At 60.3% G+C, this 22,633-nt stretch overlaps 3 protein-coding genes across 6 annotated transcripts in view; 1 reads left to right on the top strand and 2 right to left on the bottom strand.

Moving 5' to 3' along the window:
• TAOK1 (TAO kinase 1) overlaps positions 1-9,549 on the top strand; it is a 69,402-nt gene extending 59,853 nt beyond the window's left edge. Inside the window, exon 20 of the mRNA XM_082294560.1 lies at positions 437-9,549. Coding sequence (XP_082150686.1) covers positions 437-898 — 462 coding nt within the window. The 3' untranslated portion in view covers positions 899-9,549. The remainder of the gene's footprint in view (positions 1-436) is intronic.
• Positions 9,550-9,596: 47 nt separating this feature from the next.
• ABHD15 (abhydrolase domain containing 15) lies at positions 9,597-12,179 on the bottom strand (the record flags this gene model as incomplete). Its single annotated transcript, XM_082294870.1, has 2 exons — positions 9,597-10,074; positions 11,323-12,179. 2 exons carry the CDS (start codon positions 12,177-12,179, stop codon positions 9,597-9,599), a joined length of 1,335 nt encoding a protein of 444 aa, XP_082150996.1.
• A 296-nt stretch (positions 12,180-12,475) lies between these two features.
• On the bottom strand, positions 12,476-20,989 carry GIT1 (GIT ArfGAP 1). Of its 4 annotated transcripts, XM_082294458.1 has the most exons (22): positions 20,878-20,989; positions 17,836-17,969; positions 17,642-17,754; positions 17,452-17,557; positions 17,290-17,376; positions 17,052-17,182; positions 16,880-16,974; positions 16,757-16,799; positions 16,548-16,574; positions 16,208-16,256; positions 16,056-16,128; positions 15,343-15,440; positions 15,153-15,264; positions 14,947-15,074; positions 14,716-14,868; positions 14,407-14,634; positions 14,244-14,297; positions 13,887-13,973; positions 13,710-13,783; positions 13,437-13,619; positions 13,238-13,301; positions 12,476-13,137 (listed from the first exon to the last, which is right to left on the bottom strand). In XM_082294458.1, the coding sequence occupies exons 1-22, from the start codon at positions 20,927-20,929 to the stop codon at positions 12,925-12,927; spliced, it is 2,304 nt and encodes a 767-aa protein (XP_082150584.1). In that variant the 5' UTR covers positions 20,930-20,989; the 3' UTR covers positions 12,476-12,924. The 4 variants fall into 4 exon arrangements, with proteins under 4 accessions (XP_082150584.1, XP_082150585.1, XP_082150586.1 ...); XM_082294459.1 differs by lacking the exon at positions 16,548-16,574; XM_082294460.1 differs by lacking the exon at positions 14,244-14,297.
• Between the last annotated feature and the right edge of the window lie 1,644 nt (positions 20,990-22,633).

The following is a 22,633-nucleotide window of genomic DNA, read 5'->3' on the forward strand; positions in this document are numbered from 1 at the left end:
CATCATCAGATTCAGCTACAAACAGTGAAGGTCACCATGAGCTGTATTGGCAGGCTTCACCTGAAGGTGCTTTCCCAGTAGGCTTCTATGGAGGCTGTAGACTTTGCTGCATCTTAAAAGATTAATCTATGTCAAGCTGTTGATATCAGTGCACACTTTGGATTTGCATCCCTCAAATTTGTGTATTCACCAGGGAACAGGGACCAACACCCTCCAATTGGTGTTCACCATGCTTTGGCCTGTGTGGGTCTGCAGGACTTAACCCTTAAAAAATTCACCCTTTTGTCTTCAGAACAGACTGCATGTCCATGGACGTCTGATCTAGAGCCAGTTTCCTGCACAAACACAGGGAGAAGGTCCCTCAGTAGCTGTTACAGGTCCTCCAGAGGCTGTGCCTGTCCTGCTGCTACAGACTGTCTCTTTTTTTCCTTCCTAGATTGAGGAGGAGATGCTGGCGTTGCAGAATGAGCGCACCGAGCGGATACGAAGCCTGCTGGAGCGTCAAGCTCGCGAGATCGAAGCCTTTGACTCAGAAAGCATGAGGCTAGGTTTTAGTAATATGGTTCTTTCTAATCTCTCCCCCGAGGCGTTCAGCCACAGCTACCCGGGAGCTTCTGGCTGGTCCCACAATCCTACTGGGGGTGCAGGACCTCACTGGGGTCATCCCATGGGTGGCCCACCGCAAGCTTGGGGCCATCCAATGCAAGGTGGACCCCAGCCATGGGGTCACCCCTCGGGGCCCATGCAGGGGGTACCTCGAAGTAGTGCTATAGGGGTCCGCAACAGCCCCCAGGCTCTGAGGCGGACAGCTTCTGGGGGACGGACGGAGCAGGGCATGAGCAGGAGCACAAGTGTAACTTCACAAATATCCAATGGTTCACACATGTCTTATACATAACTTAAACAATAACTGAGGGTGGCAATTCCACTGGAGCTGTCTGCCAACAGAAACTGCCTACAGACACCAGCCCAGCAGCCTCCTCAGTGCGGTGCTGACGTGTGGAAGCTGGGTGCACATGGAATATTGTATTCATTTTGTAAAGCATTATGTTTTGTGTTTACTAACTGGGATGTCATAGTATTTGGCTGCAGGGTTTGGGGGGGTGGTTTTTGGTTTTTTGTTTTGTTGTTGGTTTTTGTTTTGTTTTGTTTTTTTTACTCTTTGGAGGGGTCTTGGGAGGGCATCTGAGAAATATATGCAATTAGTCAGAAGAGTTGGCTGGTGGTCATCACACTGACAGGACAGAAGGGCCTCAGACTGCCCTCATCATGCCATCCATGTAGGAAGTCTGAGGGAGAATGGAGACCTCCTCCCATGTCCATAAATTTCGATCTGCCACCCTGCAAAAACCAGGCAAGCTGCCTTTAAACCAACATCCAGGGGAGGAACAGCTGGATCTTCTGTTCCATTTTTATTTGTCATTACATTGGATAAATTTCTAGCATATTGCCTCTGCCAAGAGGCATTTTCAAAGAGTTGTAGGTGAGGAAGAAGGTGAGAAGAGAGGCCAAGAGACACCAGGGCTTAACGGGGCCCTTCTACCCAAGTGCCCGCTCCGTGTCGTGTAAGAAGTGAGATTCTCTCAGAAGGCACTGGTCAGCTGCCCGAGAACTCTGTAGGTAAACCTGTCTGGAGAGAACAGGCTAGGAATGTTTGAAATTGTCTGTCTGCTTTGGCACTCCCCGACTGTGCTGCTGGTAGCTCAGATGAGGTTGGGCAGAGGAGCATAAGTAATGCACTTGTACAGCTAATACTGTGACATCTCATTTTAGCTAAGCATCAGAATAATTCTTGGAGCCCAGCGTAGTCCTTTTTGCTCCATTCAGAAATGTTTAGACTTTCAGCCAATCAGTCTCAAATGCCAGAGGTGTTTTGAGGGATGCCATAGTCACAAAATGCCATTGATCGGGTTTTTCATTATTACACACTACATCCACCAATTTATTACCTTTTTGGCTTGTTGCAATTTCCTGTTTACATGTAGCATGTAGCCAACTGTTGAAATGTTTAGTTGCCATGGTGTACCAGGAGGAGCTGAGCCAATGACTCTTTCCCAGCTGATGACTAACCCACATCACCACTGTAGATCTTGCTGCATGTGAGGCTCCTTTTTTATTATTTTCATTGCTGCAATACTTCACAACTTTTACAGTCCCTTGAGATGCCGTGATATTTTGGCAGCGTATCACACCATGTGAGAAGGCACTACTTCCAGAGGGCTCAGTGGAGCTGCTGTACTACTGAAAGGAAGCAAAGGAGGTTGTGAAATCCATACAGTGATAAGGGAGTCTCATAACTGAACGACTTTGTGGCATCACGTCATCCCTTAGTGCTGGGAACCAGAGATGCCCCCATGCTCTCGTGCCAGTGCCAGGACGGTCTGGGTCAGCCAGGACTGTGGGAAGAACAGGTAGATGAAGTTTGGTTTGAGGCAAAGATTTCCGTCTTGGGGACTGACCAGCCAGGGTTCTTTGTAAATGTTTTTCCTTGCACACTAATCATCTTGAAGAAAACACTAGCTGCTAACTCTAGGATTTGCCTTTAATATGTTTATAGGGCTCAAAAGCGAGGTTTTCCGAATGTGTTTGTCCACGTGACATATTTATATAGTAAATAGTGTCTCGCTGCTGTTCAGTACTCGACAGGGCGGCGTTCTTTCGTTAGCTAAATTAACATCCACTCCCAATCCTTAACTCTCTGCCAGAGTCTGGTGAATCCAGCTGGGATTTCTAACATCTTGACGTAGTGTATCACTCTAATTGAAGATGGAAACTCCACCAAAATATGTTTGAGCAGCCCCTTAGTCAGGAGTTCTGTAGTACTAACAGTTGACAGAAGCCTGGGATGAGGCGTGGGTCCCATGGAGGTGCCTCTGGATGCTCCCAGGGGCAGATGGTGATTGTGAATTGTCCTGTCCTTTCCTCTGCTATGTTTTTATGTGGAATTGGATGTTTTGGGGTCATTCTTTTGCATTGCAGTGTTGTTGAAATGCAGCAAAACTCATTTAGGAAAGGTACCTGTGTTTTCCTGGGTTTGGAGAGAGATAAAACCAAATGAAAGGCCAAAATTGTATTGGGTTTACCATGTGAGTGTGGAGGGTGTGCCCAAAGCATGGTGCTAACACAGCATTTTGAGTTCAGCTCCTCTATCCCAAACAGCAGCAGCTACAGTGGGGACAGGCCATACCTGCAAGTTCAGTGGGTTCATTCTTCTGCTTCTGTTACGGTTGGAATTTGGTCAAAGTCTCTGGCTTAAATTGAGCTACTTCAACAGAATACTCTCAACACATCTCTTTGTGTAATGTCAAGCATGACTGAATGCTGAATCCAGATGATGGCTATCCCATATTGGCTTTTTTGTATTCAAAAAGAATTGTGTAGTAACCATTTTTACATGTATATCATGTGCAGACCTGGACTATTCCAACAAGTTAATATTTTAATTAAAATAGTTTGCAAAAACTGATTCAGATCAACTGGTCTAAATGTGTGTGTCCCTGTGTGTACGTGGGGGAAGAAAAGCTGTCCCAAAACTGCCTGATCTTGAGAGGAAGTACCTCATTATACAGCTGTAGCCAGAGGAACTCAGGGTCAGGCTGTGCCTTGGAGGTATTTGAGGAGGCCCTTGGTGTTGAGAATTTTAATGTATCTCAGGTTTATTTCTGAGATACATGAACAACTGTGCACTAGAGAGATGCAAACACTCTCTGAATCAGTTTGCAAACTCTTATTTTTAAAAGTAAAGTGTTTTAAAAAGTGAGGCCAATTGCTCCATGTTGTGCTCATTGCAGTCATGCCCTAACTTTGGTTTTAAAATTACTGTAATCTGTAAATTGTGGAAACTACTCCAGTACCTCAGCAAAGATGTTCTCTTGCATCTCTTACATTCATATTTAACACTGGGGAACTCTTCTGTGTGGACTACTTTGCAAACTTTATTGCAGTATTTTCAAATCACCAGCTTGACCCCTGAAATCTCTTTTCTGTGGTTATTTTTCTCTCCCTTCTGCAAAGACCTGAAGTTCTGGTGTAGCTTAGCCCAGAGATGGAAAAAACAGAGTAGCCAGCATTTTTTACCTCTGATTCAAATTTCCTTTGATTTTATTTAAAATCAGTGAAAGGGACCACATTTTCCTTGTTCTCCATGGTCCCAGGGAGCCAGCAGCCACCTCTCCTGTCCATGTTGAACGTTTCGTGCTTTCTTCCTCGGATGCAGCACTGAAATGGAGGCCACAGCTCTGTTTCACCTGCATTCCCTCCAAGCCTGTGAGCTTCAAAGAGGCTGAACAACTAAATATGTGGTGTGATACCAAACTTTCCACAGAAAAATTCCCTGCAGCCATTACTTGCCTGGCATCATTCTGTGTCCCACCCAGCCCTCCCATGCTGGAAGAACGTGCGCTGCACACTCGCTGTGACCTGCACGGGGGTGCAGCTGGGGCGGTCCTGGGGCTGTGCTGTTGTTTAACCCCCCAGGACCCCTCGCCTCCAGGCTCCCAGCCCCTCGACCCTGCTTACGTGCCATTTCTTGAGAGGCAATAAATCCTATCGTACCACTGTCTACCATTACTCTGTTGAATACGCACATCTCTCTGGATATATATATGGTATCTCATTTGTATATATTTATATACTCTGTATGTACGTGTGTGTGGGTATAGGTGCACACACACCTCATGCTGTGCATTTCTGTCAGGGCACTTCAGTTCTGCTGTTCTTTAGCACTCCTGTTTGGGAGCAAAAGCAACCCCTCAGCAGGGCTCTCAGGGCGAGGCCACTGACGTGGCACAGGCTGTGCTAGGGCTGAACCCTCGCTGAAGTGCAGCCCTGCTAATTGCAGCTTGCTTTTTCTGGGGCGTGAGAGGGTAGGTAGCTGCTGTGGGTGTGCTGTAAAGGAGAGGAAGGAGCTCCCTGAGGGTACCAGAAAGTCAGAAGGCAGCAGAGAAGAAAACAAGACGGTTTAGCGATAGGCAAGCAGTGGAGGCAATGTAGGGATCTGCTGGGGAGGCGGCGAGTGGGCCGGTGAAGTGCTCAGCAGGCTGAGCTCAGAGTCCCCAGCTGCGTCTCGCCACGAAAGATCACAAGCCCGGCACGGTCTTGGCTCGCTGCACCGGCACTGGCTTTTGGCATTCCTGAGGTGGAGCCGCCGCTAGCTCTGAACACTGATGGCCTTGGCGTGTGTCTGATACCTGGAGGTTCTTAGGTTGTGTGGAGGGGCAAAAGAGAAGCTAAATTGGAAGATTTAAAGTACACGTGTGTGTACGGTCTATACATACATATATACACACAGAGATGCTTTTGGTCCATTCTTTATTCTTCTTAGGCCTGTGTGCTTCGTCACTCAAGTCCAGCCAGCAGCAGATGGCCTCATTCCTCTCCTGAGTGCTTGCTCTGCAGTTCTAGTAAATCTTGCCCTGGTTTTTCTCATAGTAGAGGGGTGAGTGCCATGCTGGACACCACCAGCTCCTCAAGCTGTGAAGACCCTTCTCACCTCCTCCTTTGTCCTCTACAGACCCCATCTTAGGGAGGCATCTGTCAGTTCAGGGGATAAGCAGTTCTCGCCTGTGTCAGGTCACGCATTTTCCCCAGGGACACCTGCCAGCTCAGCAGAATGCCAACCCTGGGCTCTCTTTGTGCTACTGGAGAATTAGGAGGCAATTTTCCCTCTGTCCCTTTTGGAAGGTCTCTTGCAAGTCTTTCAGGAGAGACTCAGATTTGGTTGGGTCATTCTTACCCTTTCCCAAGGAGTAGTGTTGTCTTTGGCTGTGCTCCTGCCTGTGGGATGTTCCCACCCCAGTGCTGGCCCACAGTGAGCCCAGAGCCATGTGCCAAGGACAGAGGAGCAGTAGATAGCCAGGCAGGGATGCTGGTCACTGTCCCTCTGCTGTGGTTGTTTGAGTTTGCACTTTTACGAATGAATTGAGCCGGAGTCTTTTGAGGAATCCATGTGAGGCGCTTTGGAGGGTTGGGGGTTGCTGTTTACAGCCAGAAAACAAGAAAACCTGATAGATCTAGTGGTTTTAGTAAACATCACCCCACCGGGGAGTGGTGGCGGCAGATAACCCGGGTTCCTGTTGCGCAATGAGCTTCAGCCAACTGGGGCCGTGATGCTGCCTGCTGCATCCCTGCCCCCTTCTCCGGGGGAAGGAGAGCCCTTTGTCAGCTAGAGAGGGACTTAGTAAATCGGATTTGCCGGCAAACAAGCACCTTAACCACTGAGCTGTGGGTCTCGATACTTGCACTTCACCTGAAGGCTCCCTGGGGGGGAGAAGGCAGTTTGGTACATGGCCATTGGCTCTGCACCTGCCTGGCATCCTCAAAACATCCTAAAGCCATGTCCTAGGGAAAATAGACCCCAATATCAGCTCCCGCTCTCCTTGCTTTCTCTGAGTGCACACAGTGAGACCAGGAACCAGGAGGGCCGAGCATTGCCCCCACGGATGTGAACAAACCCGGGGGGAAACTTCCCCCCACCTCGCCCCTCCGGCCCCCTGCCCCGCTCCCCACCCTTGAGTACGGGTACCTCAGAACATGCACAGTTTGAATTTTCACTGACAATTAGTTTAATTATTGTCAGTGAAAAGAATTGTAATTATCTGTAAATATGTAGTTAACAAATTGACCTAGTTTCTGTATTTTTTAAGTTTTTGTACTAAAATTTATAGATACAGTATGTGCCAGCTAGCAAAAAGCTACTGTAATTGCCAGTCGTAGTTCAGCATGCACCTAATCCCTGAGACTTGTCCAGTGATGCTGTAAGGAATTTGTGCTTAACTATTGCGAGCTGGGGAGGCCAACAGCCGCTCGCCCGGGGCTTTCGGCTTCCAGCCTCCGGCTGGGTTTTCCCTGATGGCTGTGTGGAATCTCCTTCCCGTGAGCGTCGTGTGCCGCACGGAGGGCAGTGCGAGGGACAGAGCGGTGGCTTCGAGCTTGCTCTGGAGCTGAACTCAACGGGAACCAAGTTCAGGTTCTTTGCTGCAGTTTAATACCGGCTTGTGACTATGTTTTCAGTCTCTCTAGAAATGATCTGTTTTTCCCCTTCCAACTGCTTTTGTCTTAAACTCGAGTTCATCTAAATCTACTGGAGGAAAAAAATCAAAACAAAAAAAGACTTTGATTTGAGACCGTTGCCTGCTTTTAGTGCCAGGATCACACATTTCTATGGCAACTCTGAGCTCAGCAGAGTGCAGAAATCAGTGCAGGGTTGTTGACGAGCTGAAGTCAGCGGCCGCTGCCTCTGCACGGCTCCGGCAGAGCCCAACTGTGGCTGGTGGCAGCTGCCAAGAGCAAGTTTGGGGGTGCAGTGTGATGTCTTGTGGGGGTCCTGGTGTCCCTGCCCTCCTGCAGCTGGCTTGCCCTGCAAGACCTGCTGCTGAGTGAGGCATGGGCTCCTAGGAATGGTCAGGATTTGTGCTCCGTGTCCTGTGGCAAAGGCAGGCCTGTGAGTCAGTAGCTGGGCTGAGCATCCCGGGAAGCTGCGAGCAGAGGAGTTTGAGCGCCGGTGAGGCTGTGCTCTCCGGGTCTGGTTGTCCTGGAGGTTGTAGGGAATGGGAGCTTGTAAGGATTCAAGGATCAGAGAAGGAGAGGCAGACGTACGCGTACGGGTTTGGCTTCTGGCAAGCAAACCACCCGCTTCCTTTCTTCAGCTTTTCTTCCCTCCTAACCCCCCGCAGCTCTTCCCCCTGCTTGCTTGGAACAAGAACATTTTTTTTTTACCTGCCTAGAAACAGCTAAAAGATGGGGGGGCAGCCCTGATGTAAATAATTAACGTTGCAAAGTGAAGTGTGTATAACATAAAAGGCTACAGCCCTTTGGTGACTTGTAAATGCTTTGAGAAGGTTGTGGTAAGACGTGGAGGGGCCAAGCGACCTGCCCGGCCCCGCAGCCATCGCTGCCCCACCGCCACCGCGGGGCCGGGGGGTCGGGACGGGATGGGGGGACACCCCAGGCCCCTTGGCCGTGGGACCCCCCCCTCGGTGTAGTGGATGGGAGGGTAGCGTAACGTGTGTAATACGGATAGGAGAAGCTGTGTGAGGTGTGTATAGTGTATATTTTTTAAAAATAGCTTGCTTGTGTTGTGAAGATTTTAAAGACAAACTTGAGAATTCTAGCCTAACTATTAACACAAGTTTAACATCAGTTACCCCACTGGGTTCAGAGCCTCTTGAATGTATATTCCTTTTTGTAACCTAAATGACCTATTCTTCTACCAGTCAGCCAGACATCCTATTTATATTTTTAATTTTATATATTACTTTCCATTTGTTTTCATTATTTCCAGCATGTTTCTGGGTTTGGGTTTTTTGTTTGTGGGGGGGGGGGGGGTGGTGTTTCTTTTTGCACAAGCATTGTGTGAAGTCAAGGAAATGTTAACTCAAACCTGGTATTTTCCAACCTGTTCCCCCTCCCCTTCCTCTCCTCCACCCCTGTTGTGTTTTTTTTTTCTTTCTTCTGCCAACAGTTTGGGATTTTTCTGGGCTGGGATGCAGTGGGTGGGAGGAGGGGATGGCTCTTTTCCATTTGCAGCTTTTGTGCAAATGCCAGGTCTTTTTGCCAGTCAACTAAAAAAATGCTTCACTTGCTGGTTGCTTTAAAAAGGAAAAAAAAATTAAATAAAAAACAAAAATGTAACCTTATCAGTGCGATGTAGACCCCGGCAGGAGGAGGGGAAGTGCACACCTGTAGCCACACACCTCTGGCTTTGGCTGCAAAACAAAAGCAAACCTTTCCTGGCGAGGAGGTGACCACAGGGCAGCTGCTGCCTGACCCCGCGGAGGGTTTGCCGCGCACGAGCTCCGTGTGCGGCCGGGCTCGGAGCTGTGCCGGGAGCGCCGTGCCTTGGGCTTGCTCTTCCCCCCTCGGCACCCGCCTGTTCATGTGCACAAACCCAGGAGCTGCCTGCTGATGACAGCAAAGCTGTTGCTGCTTTTCCTCTCCTCCTCTTCTTCCTCCTCTCCCCCTCCCCAACGAGGTCCAGCTCCCCAACAAGAGCTCGCCCAGCGCCCGGCCCCAGGGCCGTGGCCATTTGCTCTGGGGCATCATCCACGTATGGCCAAGCCCGGCTGGCGCCGTGCTGTGCCACAGAGCATTAGATAGAAAAAAACACACACATATCTGCTGTTTTACTATGAACACTGGTCTGAGGTTTCCAGGCTCAGCACCACGGTGATGGGCCACGAAGGATTTAACCAGGGGAATTAAACTCCTTCCTGCTTCCGTGTCTGGTAGCACCAGCTGGTATGAGTGAATCTACAGGTGTGCGTTTTCCTTCTTGTAGAAAATGCCACGAGCACTAACTGGTAAGGCTTAATGTACAGTATATTGTCAGTATTCTGGTATTCTTCTGGTTCAACATACATTATAGCTCATATATAACCTGTATTAATTGTATAGATTGTGCATTTAAAGCTGTTACCAAGTTGTCAGAAAATAAGAGAAGAGAAAAAAAAAATAAGGTCATATGTAATATTTTGTTTGTAAGTATCCTTTGTATCATAGCAAAGGAAATGTTAAAAAAAAAATCAACTGTAATAAAGTAATTTTAGTACACGGAGTGTCAGCCTGCCTTTGTGAAACCCTGCCCTGGGGGGGGGGGGCTACCGCGTGTAGGACCTCTGCCAGGTGAACACGGGGGGCTCGACGGAGGGACCCCCCCACCTGCGGGGCCGCGGCAGCCCCTTCCTCCGCTCCTCCGTCCGCAGGAACTCGGCCATGGCCCTGAAATATTCCAGCACGGCCTCGTGGGCCCAGCAGCGCCCCGGCCGCCGCCGGGGGAAGCCGCAGTGCCCCCCGTGCGGGGTCAGCAGCAGGAAGAAGTAGGGGCTGCTGCGGAAGAGCTCCGTGGGCAGGCTCTGGGCCGGGGGGCCGCGCACGGGGTCGTCGGCGCTGCAGAGGCACAGCACCGGCACCGCCGCCTCGTCCGCGTCGCGCAGGGGCTCGTTGCGCTCCCAGTAGCACTCCCAGCTGGTGGGGCGGCTCCGGGTCCGGCAAAAGAGGGTTTCTTCCAGCTCCCGCAGCGAGCGGCTGCCCAGGAGCATGTCCATGTCCACCACCTCGGCCAGGGCCCCCGCGTACCTGCGGGAATGGGGCAGCCGCCGTGGGCTTGGAGGTGCAGAGATGCCGCCGGGGGGCTGAGGAATGCTGCGAGCTATGGGGACACTGGATGTCCCCATATGGATGTGCTGGGGACTTCGGGGATGTTGCTATGGACGGGGAGACATGGGGATACTGTATGGCATGGGGACCACAGGGAATGTTGGCAGGGGCTGGAGTGTGCTGCCAGAGGGGTGGAGGGTCATAGGGATGGCACTTGGAGCTGGGGGCTACAGGGATGCTGCGGCGTGGGTGCCACCAGCTCGTCTGCCCATGGGCTGCTCGACAGTCCTGCCCTTCATGCAGGGAATAGGGGTGACCTCGACTGTCCCAGCCCCAGAAGGGCTCGGGAGGGCCATCCCAGCCCCTTGTCAGGGATCCTGGAGGGTCCCCACAGCGCAGCCCGGATGCCATGACAACGGGAGACAGCCGGCACTCCCATTCCGTTGCCGTGACAGCAGCATTTGCAGTGGGTATCGGGAAATAGGGAGGGGGGAGACCGTCTGCTGCCCACCCCCCAATACCCCATCCCTGCAATAAGCACTGTACCTTGCTGCACGGCTGCACCCGTCACCTGTTTGCCCCTATGTTTTTGGGTTTACCTGCATTTTTTTGGCCCCCATCTGCTCCCACCTGCAGGATCCCTTTGCCCCCACAAGCTCTCAGCACCACCCGGGGAAGTGCCCCTTGCTCAAGGCCTTGGCAGACAGGTCTCCTGTCCCAGCCGGTGCTTGGCCCACTCCAGCCTGGCTGTGTTAGGCAAGAGGGAACCCAGACCCCTTGGGAAGGGAACGCAGCAGTCACAGCCCCCTGTCCAGCTATGGGTTGACGTCAGAGTCCCCCCCAGAACCAGCAGGAGGGTCGGGTGCTGGGGACAAGGGGCAGTGCAGGGCAAGTGGCCAGCCCCACTCACCCCTAGGGGTCCAACACCACACAGGGGCTTCACCGATCCCTCCCAGGGGTGACGGATCTCCCAGCTCAGGAACCCCAAGATGCTGCCGCAGCCCCAGCCAGGCTGAGGACACATGTGGTGGCCCAGCTGGCCCCATGGCAGCCAGCTCCAGGCTGGTGTTCATTAACCAGCACATTTTGCTGCCCTCAGCACCTCTGCCCCTGCACTGAGGCTCCCGGTGCCGGCAGCAGCACCCACCGCATGCACACCCCCAGGGATGACTGAGGGGTTCCCGGGGTACCTCCTCCACCTCCCCAAGCCCAAGGGACTCCACTGACCTGCTCAATCCCTGCTTGAGGTGGAGGAGCAGCGGCCACTCGTAAAGCCAGGGCATCCCGGCCTCAAACCAGTCCCGGCCACGGAAGATGGGGGAGAGGCAGGCGGCGGCGGCCAGGCGGCTGGAGGAGCCGCTCTCCCCCAGGTAGGCGAGCAGCAGCCCCGAGCCCGAGCCCTCGCTGACGGCCAGCAGCGAGGCAGAGGGGTGCCGGCACCGCAGGTAGGTCACAGCCTCCCGCAAGTCCCCGGGGTCCCCGAAGGGCTGGAGCCGGGCGGTGGTGAGGGGGCAGCCGTTGTGGCCCCGGCGGTTGAAAATGACAGGGATGAAGCCCCGCTCCAGCGCCCGCAGCCCCAGCTGCAGCAGCCCCCCCGTCACCTTCCCGGCAGCGTTGGGGATGAGCAGCAGCACTGGGCTGGAGACCCCCCCACCGCCACCCGCAGCCCCCCACGGCCCCACGAGCCAGTCCAGGGCCACCACCCCAGCGTCGGGCAGCTGCAGGAGCTCACGGGCCACCACCGGCTCCGGCTCAGGTGGCTGCAGGAGCTGCCAGAGCATCTGGAGCTTTGGCCAGCGCGGCCACGGCCAGCGACCCCCCCGCAGCGCCGTTGACCTCCCCAAGCTCCGCACCAGGTGCTGGGCCAGAGCCGAGGGCTTGCACAGCAGCCGGCAGTGCCCCGAGCCCTCCTCGGCCATGAAGAGGATCCCCTCCTCCTCCTCCTCCTCCTCCTCCTCCTCCTCCTCCTCCTCCTCTCCCACGTCTCCAGGCACCTCCAGCCTCCCTGCCCAAAGGCACCAAGCTAGGAGGGCCAGCCCCATGAGCACCGCGGCTGCGGCCACCAAACCCTCCGGGGACAGCATGGAGGCGGCAGGAGCCCCAGCCGCCAGCCCCGATGGTCGGCGGGTTCGCAGAGCGATGGCGGGGCCGTGCTGGGAAAGCCCAGCCCCGGGGCTGGGCAAACAGCAGGGCTGTGCCGGGGATGGCGTGAGCGGCCGCCAGCAGGGCCAAGGGGACTGGGTGAAACGGGAGAGACACGTGGCCAAGCCCTGCCTGGCGCCGGGGGAGTTGAACCCCCTGCAGCCACGGACCTTCCATGGGCACAGGAGCCGGGCGCCCGTGCAATGCTCACACCTTTATTGATACAAATGTACAAGGACACATCTTACAGTGGGGAGCGTGGCCCCGGCACGGGGCAGGACGCCCGGGGAGGGGTTCAGAACGCCCGGGGAGGGGGGGCCCGCGGGCGCCCCAGTCCAGTGTAATGCTGTGGGTGGCCTCGGGGGTACCGGCCACCCAGAGAGGGGCTTTGTGGGAGGTGGGGGTACAAGGCCACCACCGCCACGGACAGCTACAGAGGCTATGTACAGGATAAGTTAGGCGCGTGCCGCGGGGCGGGCAGGGGGCTGTACAGGGGGATGCAGGCACCTACCCCACAGGCTGAGCACCAGCTCCTTGATGGCGTGGGGGGCACGAGGAACCCTGCACCCCGGCTCCCCAAAAAGGCCACTTGCAGCCACGCTCACCCCAGGTGCCAGCTGCTGCTGGAGGGAAGGGAGACACGGAGAGCGCGGGGGCCTGGGGACACAGGGGGACACGGGCTGGCGCTCACTGCTTCTTCTCGCGAGTGGTGATGGTGACCAGCTGCTTGGCGGCCTTGGCGATGTCGTAGGCACACTGGATGACCTGCTGGGTCAGGAGCTGGTAGTCCACGGTGGCGCCAGGCTCGGGGGGCACGGTCTTGCGGCACTCGCTCTGCAGCCGGTAGGCGCTGGCATTGAGCAGCCGCAGGGAGCTCCGCACCGTCTCCAGTGCTGGTTTCTGTGGCAGAGCACAGGACCAGTGTCAGAACCCATGCTGACAGGGCTGGCAGTGTCTGGTGGGGACCACCCCCACCCCAGGGACACACCGCTCCTTGTACCTTAGGGAAAAGTGATGCCATCTCCGTCACAGCCAAGTGGATCTTCTCTGAGCAGGGTACGAAGCTGGGGGCAAGGAGAAAGGGTGAGCACCACACCGTGGAGAACAGCGACTCTGACCATGGAGGGTGGCAAGGCATGGCCCCCGCCACCCTTGGTCTGGATGTCCAGAGGGACCCTGAGTCTGTGCCCCAGTCCTACCTGTCATGCTTGGACTCTTGTGCTGCCCGCAGCAGCTCCTGGATGTTCTTGGTGACCTGCTCAGTTTTGAGGATGACATCCTCCGTGCTGGGCAGCCCGGGGTCCAGCTCCCCATCCAGGGGGTCCAGCTCATGGGGGAAGTCCTCATCCTTGCTCAGCTCTACAAACCGCTTCCCCTCCATGCTGCAGGGACCAACCAACCAACCACCCTGGGTCAGTGTCAGCCCCTGTGTCCCCATGTACCCTGGTGCAGCCCCCAGCCCCACCACTCACCTGATCAGAACCTCACCCGCCTGCGTGTTGTCGTAGTCACTGTCGGTGCCGCTGCCATGCCGGTCCAGCTTGCTCTGGAGGGCAGAGGAGCAGTGTCAAGCCCTGCCCAGCCCCATCCCCACACAGGGTCAGGAGTCTCCTCACCCCAAGAATTGCTCCCCCTCCCCAATACGTCACCATGTGTCGGGCACCATCAGACGGGCAGGAGAGCAGCGGGGAGGATGGAGGGAAGGGCACCGAGGAGGCAGATGGACCTTTCCGGATCTGGAGGGGGAAAAGAGGGGAAGCCCATGCTGAACAGGGTGCAGAAGGGTCTGGAGCCAACCCTGGTGACGTGCAGGGGAGGACGAACACAGGGGACACCGCCACCCTGCATGCAGGAACATCCCGCAGCTGCCATCCCTTGGGGAGGTCCCCAGCCTGACCCAAGGGGGTGCAGGGCAGTGGGGGGACAGGACATCCCAAAGGCCACATCCTGGGCAGGCGACAGCCACCATGTCCATGCAGGAGCCGCCCCCGCTGCGGCCCCCTTACCCGGTACACGCTGGCCGGGATGTGCATGGAGTACAGAGCCTCGTCCTCCACCTCCTGGCGACACACGAAAGGTTACGGCCCCGCGGAGATGGGACCCAGCACCCTGTGGGGCTAGGGGGACTGCTGCACCCCAAAACCCTCCCACCCACCCCAGCACACTCACGCCGGGGCTGAAGGGCTGGAGCCGTGTCACCAGCTCCTCCACCGGCTGCCCGAAGGGTTTCAGCGCCGAGCCCGGCTCGTACATGGAGAAGGCCTGGCGGTCCCGGCGGTGTGGGGGGGCCGTGCCTGGGGGGTGCCCATGCTCTGGCCGCTCGCTGGGGGCTGGGGTTGGATGTGCAGGACCAGTCTGCTGCCGGATCTGTGTGTTCTCTGCCTGCAGCTTGTGGATCTGCAGCAGGGAGAAGGGGGAAGGCATCAGCGAGGATGAGGGTAACACTGACGAGGGGGGTCCCGCCGGCCCCACACCCACCTCGCGCTGCAGCCGGCGCAGCTCATCGCTCAGGCTGTTGTTCACCTTCATCAGTTGCTGCACCTTGGCCTCAGAGGCAGCCAGAGCCTTCTTCACCTCCAGGTACTCCTGCAGCGTGATGGGGCCATCTGACAGGTCGGAGGAGTCCATGCTCTGCAGGGAGAGGAGCTCAGCGTTAGGATTCCAGAGCCAGGGGTCTGGGTGGGGGTCCAGGCCGGGGCCCGGGCTCACCCTGGCGCGGTTGTTGCGGGAGGCGTTGCGCAGCAGCTCCTGGTCTGTGTCCTCGTCGGAGGCGACGCTGTCGTAGTCGTGCTGGTCGTCCAGGTCACTCTGGCTCCGCAGCGAGTAGTCGAGGGCGTCTGGGGAAGGGCAGGGGGGTGCTGAGCACAGGGCAGGGGGGAGGGCTCAGCCCCACCTCGCTGCCCTCCATGCCTCACCTGTGGGGCTGAGCAGACTCTTCCCTTGCTGCCGGCGCTTGGCTTCCCCAAGGATGTCGATGAGCAAGGTGGCAAACTCCCTGGCGTTGAACCTGGCCAGCTTCTGCCGGCCCTGGGGGCAGGAGGGGGAAAAAGGGGGTGAGAAGGCATCCGGGTGCACAGGGTGGTCGTGTGCTAGAGAGGGCCTCACCTGGTTGCGCGTGGCTGAGTACTCGGGGTTGACAGGGAGGAAGGGGACGGCGCTGCGCTCTGTCACCAGCGTGCTGTGGTTCTGCGTTGTCAGCCAGACTGCAGGAGGGCACCTGGTGTCAGACCCTGGGGGACACAGGGGCTGGACCCCCCCGGACAAGCAGGCTGCAGGGCCCGGAGCCAGCAGGACGCAGGCGCGGGCGCAGGGCCAGCCTGCTGGGGTTGGGAGCGGAGCCTGGCCAGGCTGACGGGAATCACCTCCCCCAGCCACCCAGCAGGGCTGGGGTCCCCCCTGCACCCCCTAGCAGGACCCCCCCCCCCCCCTTCACCCTTTCAGGCACCAGCTCAGCACCCCCCAGCTGGTGGGAAGAGGGTTGGACACGTCTGTTGGCACCCGCCCCGCCACGGAAACAGGGTAGCCCCCACCCCACCAACCCCCCAGATCAGGGGCACCACTGCAGGCTGAGCCCCCGTCCCTGGGGGATCCCGGCACCCACCTCGAGCAGCACCCCAGCCCTGGCACCCAGCGGCGGCCCCTCGCTCTGAGCAAACCTTCCCGGCCGGAGGAATGAAGAAGGAGGGGCCTGCGGTCCCGGCGGACGCATCCAGATCGGGGGGAGCGCGGGGCTCGGCCGCGGCCCCGCCGGCTGCTCCTCCCCGCGCCGTGACGCCCGCCCCGGCCCCGGGGAGCTGCACCCCGCACCCCCCGCTCACCCGCGTCGTTCTCCCGACGGTCCACCTCGTCATACACGTCCATGGCCAGCTCCTCGAAGAGGCGGTTGCTGAGCTGCAGGACAGGGGACAGTGTCAGGCAGGATGAGGGGAGCAGGCAGGACACCCCCAGCCCTGCAGCGGCCCCCACTCACCGCCTGCAGCTTCTTCTTGGCTGCCTTGGCCAGTTCAGAGAGGTCCAGGCTGGGGGGTACGGGGGAAACAAAAAGTGGGGGTCATTCCTGGCCTGTTCCCACCAAAACAGTCCCCAGCTGCACCCCACCAGGACAAGGACCCCTCCCCTCAGGCATTGGGGGCTTCACCAAGCAGGGCTGGTGGGCAGGCACAGGAGGATGAGGTGGCAGGGGGCAAGCAGGACCCCCCCTCCCCGAGTGCCCCCCAGGTGCCGGGCTGGGCCGAGCGGCCAGGGCTGCAGGGGGGGCCCATGCCAGCAGCATGGGGGGCCCCCAGAGCCAAGAGCCGAGCGGACAATACCTCTGTGCCATGCACTTTGGGCGCACCCTGCGCTCCGGAGAAGGCAGCGGAGGGAAGAACAGGATAAAGGCGGACGTTAAACGCGCGGGCACGCCGACCCCCCCGCCCCCCAGGGATGCTCCAGTGACCGGGGTCCCCCCCTCAGCCCAGCGGGGATGCTGGGGGGGACATGGGACAGGGCAGCGGGGCCACGGGCGCCGGGCACTCACCTGTCAGCCATCTGCGGGATGATGTAGTGCCCGTTCTTGTGGTCTGCGCAAAGAGAGGGGTGGTGAGCAGGGCCCTGTGGTCCCTCCAGGATAACCCCCTCACCCCAGGACCCCCTCACTCACCCGGCTTCCTGCCGCAGAGGTAGAAGGCCAGCCGGTCGGTCAGCTCATACTGGCACTCCACCAGCCGCTCTGCCAGCTCGTGCTGCGCTGCCTGCCTGTGGGAGGGCCAGCAGGGGTGATGCCCACCCTAGGTGGGGGTGCAGGCAGGGGTGACTCCCTTTCCTGCCCTCACCTGGCATAGTCAATGGGGGTCCGGCCGTTGACATCGGGCGCCCCAGGGTCGGCACCGTAGACCACCAGCAGCTCTGCCTGCAGGATCTGCCCGGCCTTGGCGGCCACGTGCAGTGGCGTGGTGCCCTTCTCCTGTGGGCATGGCAGCCTCAGCCCCGCAGCCTGCACGTGGGATGGGGCTGCAGGACCCCCTGGGCCCCACACCATCTCTCGGGTCCCTGAGCCCCACCAGTGCTCACCGGGTGGAAGAAGTTGGCCTGGGCGCCCAGCGAGAGCAGGCGCAGGCAGGTCTCCAGGTTGCCCGTCCGCACGCTCGAGTGCAATTGCTGCGGAGGAGAGAGCTGGTAACGGGGGGGATCTGTCCCCACTGCCAAAGGGGGATCCCTGAGCCCCCACCCCACCTTGCTGAGGTCCTTGGCAGTGACGCCGTCATCATCCCGGCAGGGCAGCTTGTGGACGAAGGCCAGCATCTGGTACTTGGCACGGATGAACTCCGACTTGGTGGGGCTGTGGGTGGGCAGTGGATTCTGGGGTGAGGAGGGGGCTCCCAGCCAGCACTGACCCTCTCCCCACAGCACAGGGGGCACTTACTGCACTTTGTCTTGGGGGTTTGCCTTCCGGCGCCCGCTCTGCACCTGTGCCGGATCCAGCAGCGAGTGCTCCCAGATAGAGTTGGCCCCATTGCTCGCCAAGGTGTGCACCATCTGCAGGGGACAGGCAGGGCCCAGTGGGCATGAGGGGTCCCGGTGTGCATCTCCCCACATTCCAGTGTCCCCAGCACCCACCTGGAGCAGGGTGGCAGGCCAGGGGCTGTGGCGCAGGTGCTTGACGATGGAGATGTGGCGGCCCAGGCTGCGGTGCACGCTGCAGCACTCGTCGCAGATGAGCACCCCGCGGTTGATCGATGCCCAGCCAGGGTCTGGGGGTGGCATGGGGGTGTCAGCGGGTGTCCCCTCCCCATGTGGTCCCCTCCCCATGCATCCATCCAGCAGGGGGGATGCGTTGCCACAGCAACCATTTCCCGAGAGATGGAGAGGGGCTCAGCTCATCACCAGGGGAAACCCACGGGTTTCCCATAGCAACCACCAGCCAAAAGGGGGGCAGAGTTTGGCCCCCCACCATCAGGAGGACAGCTGGTGGCAGGGATGATGCCAGCACACCCTGAGCAGGGACACCCTGGCTTGCTGCGAGGTCGCTTACCCCCAGAGCCCCTGGCTGAGTGTTTGGGGGGTCCTGGATGGTGGCAGTGTGCCCTGCAATGGGTGGGCACCCCTAGTCCATGGGCTCCGACGTAGGGTGGTCACCAGCTCTGCAGCCTCAGCACCCCGGCGCAGCCAACCCCCAGGACACCCCAGCTCTGGGGCAGGTGCCATGGCCCCCCACGCTGCCGTGCCCCTCCAGCCCCGCTGCTGGCCCCGGCCGGCCGGACTGGAGCCCTTTGTGTCCCAGCCGGGAACAAAGGACCGTTTGAGCAGCCGCGCTGGCCCCGTGCTGGCACCAGCCCCAGCACCCGCGGGGGCACTGCTCCCGGCCAGGCAGCAGCTCGCCACGCCTGCACCCCAAAAACGGGTCCTGGGGACAAGGGGATCTGGCCCCGTGGTGCAGCCGTTGGGCTGCAGCTGTTCGCAGCAGCATGAGGACAGGATTTGAGGACCCCCGCTGGGTCACAGCCCCCCTCCTCCCGGGAAAGCAGCCAGGCACGGGGTGTCGATGCTGAATCGTTCCCAGGTGTCCCCTCTGCCGGGCACACGGGGGAGTCCTGCCACCCTCTGCCCAGCCCCACCCCCTCCCCTTGTTTCTGTAGGTCCTACATAAACACCACACTGTCCCACAAGAAGGGGCAGCTCGGGGATACAGGGCCTGGGGGGGGTGGCCGCACTGACCTGCCCGATGGCCTGAGGGGGGACAGTGGCCCAACGACCTCACAGAGGGAGGGAGGAAGGCAGGCAGCCAGCCAAGCCTCCCCCACTTCCTTCCTCTCTGCAGGGTCCCGGACCCCTCCCCACGCATCCCCCCAGAGCCCTGAGGACACTGTTTTGGGGGGGCACGGCATCCTGCCATGCTGCAGTGCCCCGGGGCCGGGGTGGGGTGGCCGCGGGGAGTGGTGGCCCCCCCCCAGCCTGGCAGCCCCGCGCACGCAGATGGCAGCGCCTTGGCAGCCGGTGCGGCGGCATCTGTGCCTTCGCGCCCGCTGCCCACGGCCACCGCCGGGAACAGGACGCTCCGTGCGGGGGGAGCCGGCCCGCGGCCCCCCAACCGGGCAGATCCAGAGTGTCCCCGGGGCAACACCCCCGCCCGCCCTAAGACAGCTGGGATGCGGTGGGATGCGGGTGGGCATTGCAGCAGCTCGGGGAGCGCAGGCACTGGGACACCCCAAACCGTGGGAGGATCCTGGAGTCCAAGAGAGCTCCCAGCACATCAATCCCTACACCGGGATATGGACTGATACCGGGACCCCCAGCACTCGGCCCCGCACTGGTGATGGCAGGGCTGGGGCCAGCCAGCATCCATGGGGCCAAGGGAGCCCGGGCAGAGGGATCAGAGCACCCCACAGGCAACCCCCATGCAGGGCCAGGCAGTGCATCCCCGGCAGCGACAGCCTGTGCTCCCAGCGCGGTAGGAAACGGCCTCTGGACTTTATAACTCATTTCCTCCCATGGCTGCCAGGCGATAAGAGATTGGAAGAAACTGGTTTCCATTTCCCCTGGCCGTAGCAGGGAGCCCCGGCACCGCCCCGGGAACCCCTGGCCCCCCGCTTGCCCGCCGGCACGGGGGATGCCTGGAGGCAGGGCAGCCTTTCGCCCACGCGTGCCGACAGCTCTCCTGGCAGGATCCGGCCATTGGCACGTGGCCGGAATAATTTCGGCACAGCCTTGGCCCGCGGGCAGCTTTCCGGGGCCGGCTCGGAGACCCGTTCATTCATTGCCGTGGGGCCACCTGCACTGGCCACGGGCAGGTTTGGGGTCCGGCCCTACGGTGGGCAGGGTTTGGGGGGCCAAAACCACCGTGACGCCCACGGGCGCGTGCCCAGCGTGGGGGCTGCGGGCACCGGCACCGCCGGGGATGGGAATGGTCTTGCCCAGGCTCGGCTCCGGCTTGCAGCGCGGCGGCCGCCCGGCTCACCCAGCCGGCACCGCCAAGCCCGGATCCGCCTGGGGTGGGTGCTGGCTGTGGGGTGCTGTGGGATGCAGGAGGGTGTCCCCCATCATCCTACCCTTTACAGGGCCACCAGCGCTGCTGGCACCGACCGGCGCGTCCCCAGCCTGTGCCAGCAGCCCCCGCGCTGGGGTGCGAAGGCTGTGGGTGGTGCAGGGGGGCGGTGGGGACACGCGGGGTGGACCGGAGCGGCACGGAGGACGGCATGCCGGGGTATCGGGGCTATGTCTGGGGTGTATTGGGGTATTCCAGGGGGCTAAAAGGGGGTGCACCAAGGGGGTCATGGGTTTCATCAAGGCGTTTCACTGGGGGCACATCAGAGGGTTCCTGCGGGGCAGACAGGGGACTCGGTGGGGGTGCCATGGGTGTGCAGAGTGGAGCGCAGAAAGGAATAACCAGGGCGATCCTGGGGCCACCCAGAGGGGGTGAAAAGGGGTCTCGATTTGGGACGTAGAGGGAGATGCAAAAGAGGTCATGGGGAGCAGTCCGGGGGCAAACACCTCGGGGTACAGATAGGGCTGACGGGGGTGCGGGGAACGCACCGGGGGGTGCCATGGGGCGCAGAGGGGGCTCTCGGTGGCGGAGGGGCGGGCAGGGCAGGCTCCGGGGGGCAGCAGGAGGCGCGGGGGGGGCCGGCGGGGCCGTGCCGGTGCCGGTGCGGGGGCCCTTACCTGGGGCGCTGCAGTCGGCGCACACCTCTGCCCGCGGCGCCTTCCGGGACATCCTCAGCGGCGAGGCGGGCCCGGGCCCGGGCCTCTGCGCCAGCGTGGGGCGGCGGCGGCGCCCCCCGGGCCCGCCGGGGGAGCGGCGGCGGGGAAGGGGGGGGGGGCCGGGCGGCGGGGCGGGGGCGGCGGGGCCCGGGGCGGCGGGGCCGGGGGCTGCCGGCTGCTCCCAGCGCCCGGCGGCTCCGCAGGAAGCGGCGCAGGCCCGGCCCCGGCGGAGGAGGGGCCGCACCGCCCCCGCCCCGCCACCGGCAGCGCTGCCGCGGCCGCCCCGCACCGGCACCGGCACCGCCCCGCACTCGCAGCCGCACCCGAACCCGCACCGGCACCGCCCCGCAGCGGGACACGCACCGGCACCGCCCCCGCTCCGCACACGGACCCGGACCCGCACACGGATTCGCACGGGCACCGGCACCGCTCCGCATTCGCACCGGCACCGCCCCCGCTCCGCACCCGCACCTGCATACGCCCCCCCGGACAGCCCGGTCCCGGACCCGGGCACCTCACCTGCTGCTGGGCATTAGCCCTGCCGCTGCTCTGCTCCTGGTCCCGGGCATCCCCTAGTCCTGACCCCAGTCCCCGTCCTCGGTGCAATCCCGGTCCCATTTTCAGCCCAGGGCACTGTCCTGGTCCTGCTCCCAGCCCCTGTCCTGGTTATCCCGGAGGGATGGCACTGGTCCCATTCCTATTCCGGGTCCTGTGTAACCCAGTCTCAGCCCAGGGTATCCCCAAATTGCTTCAGTCCTGCTCTGGACACTTGTCCTAGATCCAGCCGCAGTCCTGGCCACCCCCAGCCCTCTTCCCAGTGCCACCTCTGACACTGTGCACCCCACTCCCGGGCACACCCCTTCCCCAGGACGCTGGGTTGGGCCACACACCCCCTCCACAGGGGATTTTGGGGGTGGGTGTGGGGACTGGGGACTATTTGCGGTCTGTTCCCTACTGTGACCCTTTAAGCACTTGGACCAGAGGGGACACCCCATGGAGGCCCCACAGACAGCTGAGGGGGGTCAGAGCCCAGCGGGAGCCAGGGCAGTGGGGCCGCATCGTGCCCCCCAGCACCACGGGGCAGGCGGGGTGACCTCACCGCGGGCTGCCGAGGAGGTGGCTCATGACGTCATGGGGCAGCGGGGCTGGCAGGGGGATGGGGGATGCTGTGCGGGGACAGGGGCGGGGGGATGCGACCACCGCCACCGCCGCGGCTGAGCACAGAATAATGCCGGGGGGGTGCCCCCCATGGGAGGGTGGGGAGCAGCCGGGTGGGGGGGCCAGGAGCGTGGCGCCGGTGGAGGCCGGGGCGGCCGCAGAGGCCCAGCCTTGCATTGTTCTCGGGCGGCAGCCGGAAAACGCGACGCCTGCCCGGGAGAGACGCAGGCGGAAAAGGAAACGGGGCTGGGGGCCCGTGCCTGGTGCAGCGGGGGCGGGAATAGGGGTTCCCCCACGGCCCCCACCTGGTCCCCACCTGCCGTCTTCACCCCTGCCCCGCCATATGCTCGGGCCCGCTGCCCCACGGGGGGAGCGGAGGCCAGCTGGGAGGGGGAAGATCAGCCCAGGAAAGGGGGGAATTTGGGGAGGATGCTGATTGCCAATGGGGTGCCGCTTTGCAGGCCCCCTCGCGGGATCGGAGGCCGCGGTGATGGGCTCAGCGGTGCGGGAGGGAGACGAGGAAAGAGGAGGATGAAGATGAGGAAGAAGAAGGGGGCGA

Source organism: Coloeus monedula, assembly GCF_965178545.1.
Source record: "Coloeus monedula genome assembly, chromosome: 20".
NCBI lineage: Eukaryota > Metazoa > Chordata > Aves > Passeriformes > Corvidae > Coloeus > Coloeus monedula.

Coding starts and splice junctions, on each gene's coding strand:
- GIT1 (XM_082294458.1), bottom strand. CDS start 20,929: ATGTCCCGGAAGGCGCCGCGGGCAGAGGTGTGCGCCGACTGCAGCGCC. Junction 17,183..17,289: donor AGGCCAACTTCTTCCACCCG/GTGAGCACTGGT, acceptor CCATGCCCACAG/GAGAAGGGCACCACGCCACT. Junction 13,974..14,243: donor TCCCGGCCAGCGTGTACCGG/GTAAGGGGGCCG, acceptor TTCCCCCTCCAG/ATCCGGAAAGGTCCATCTGC.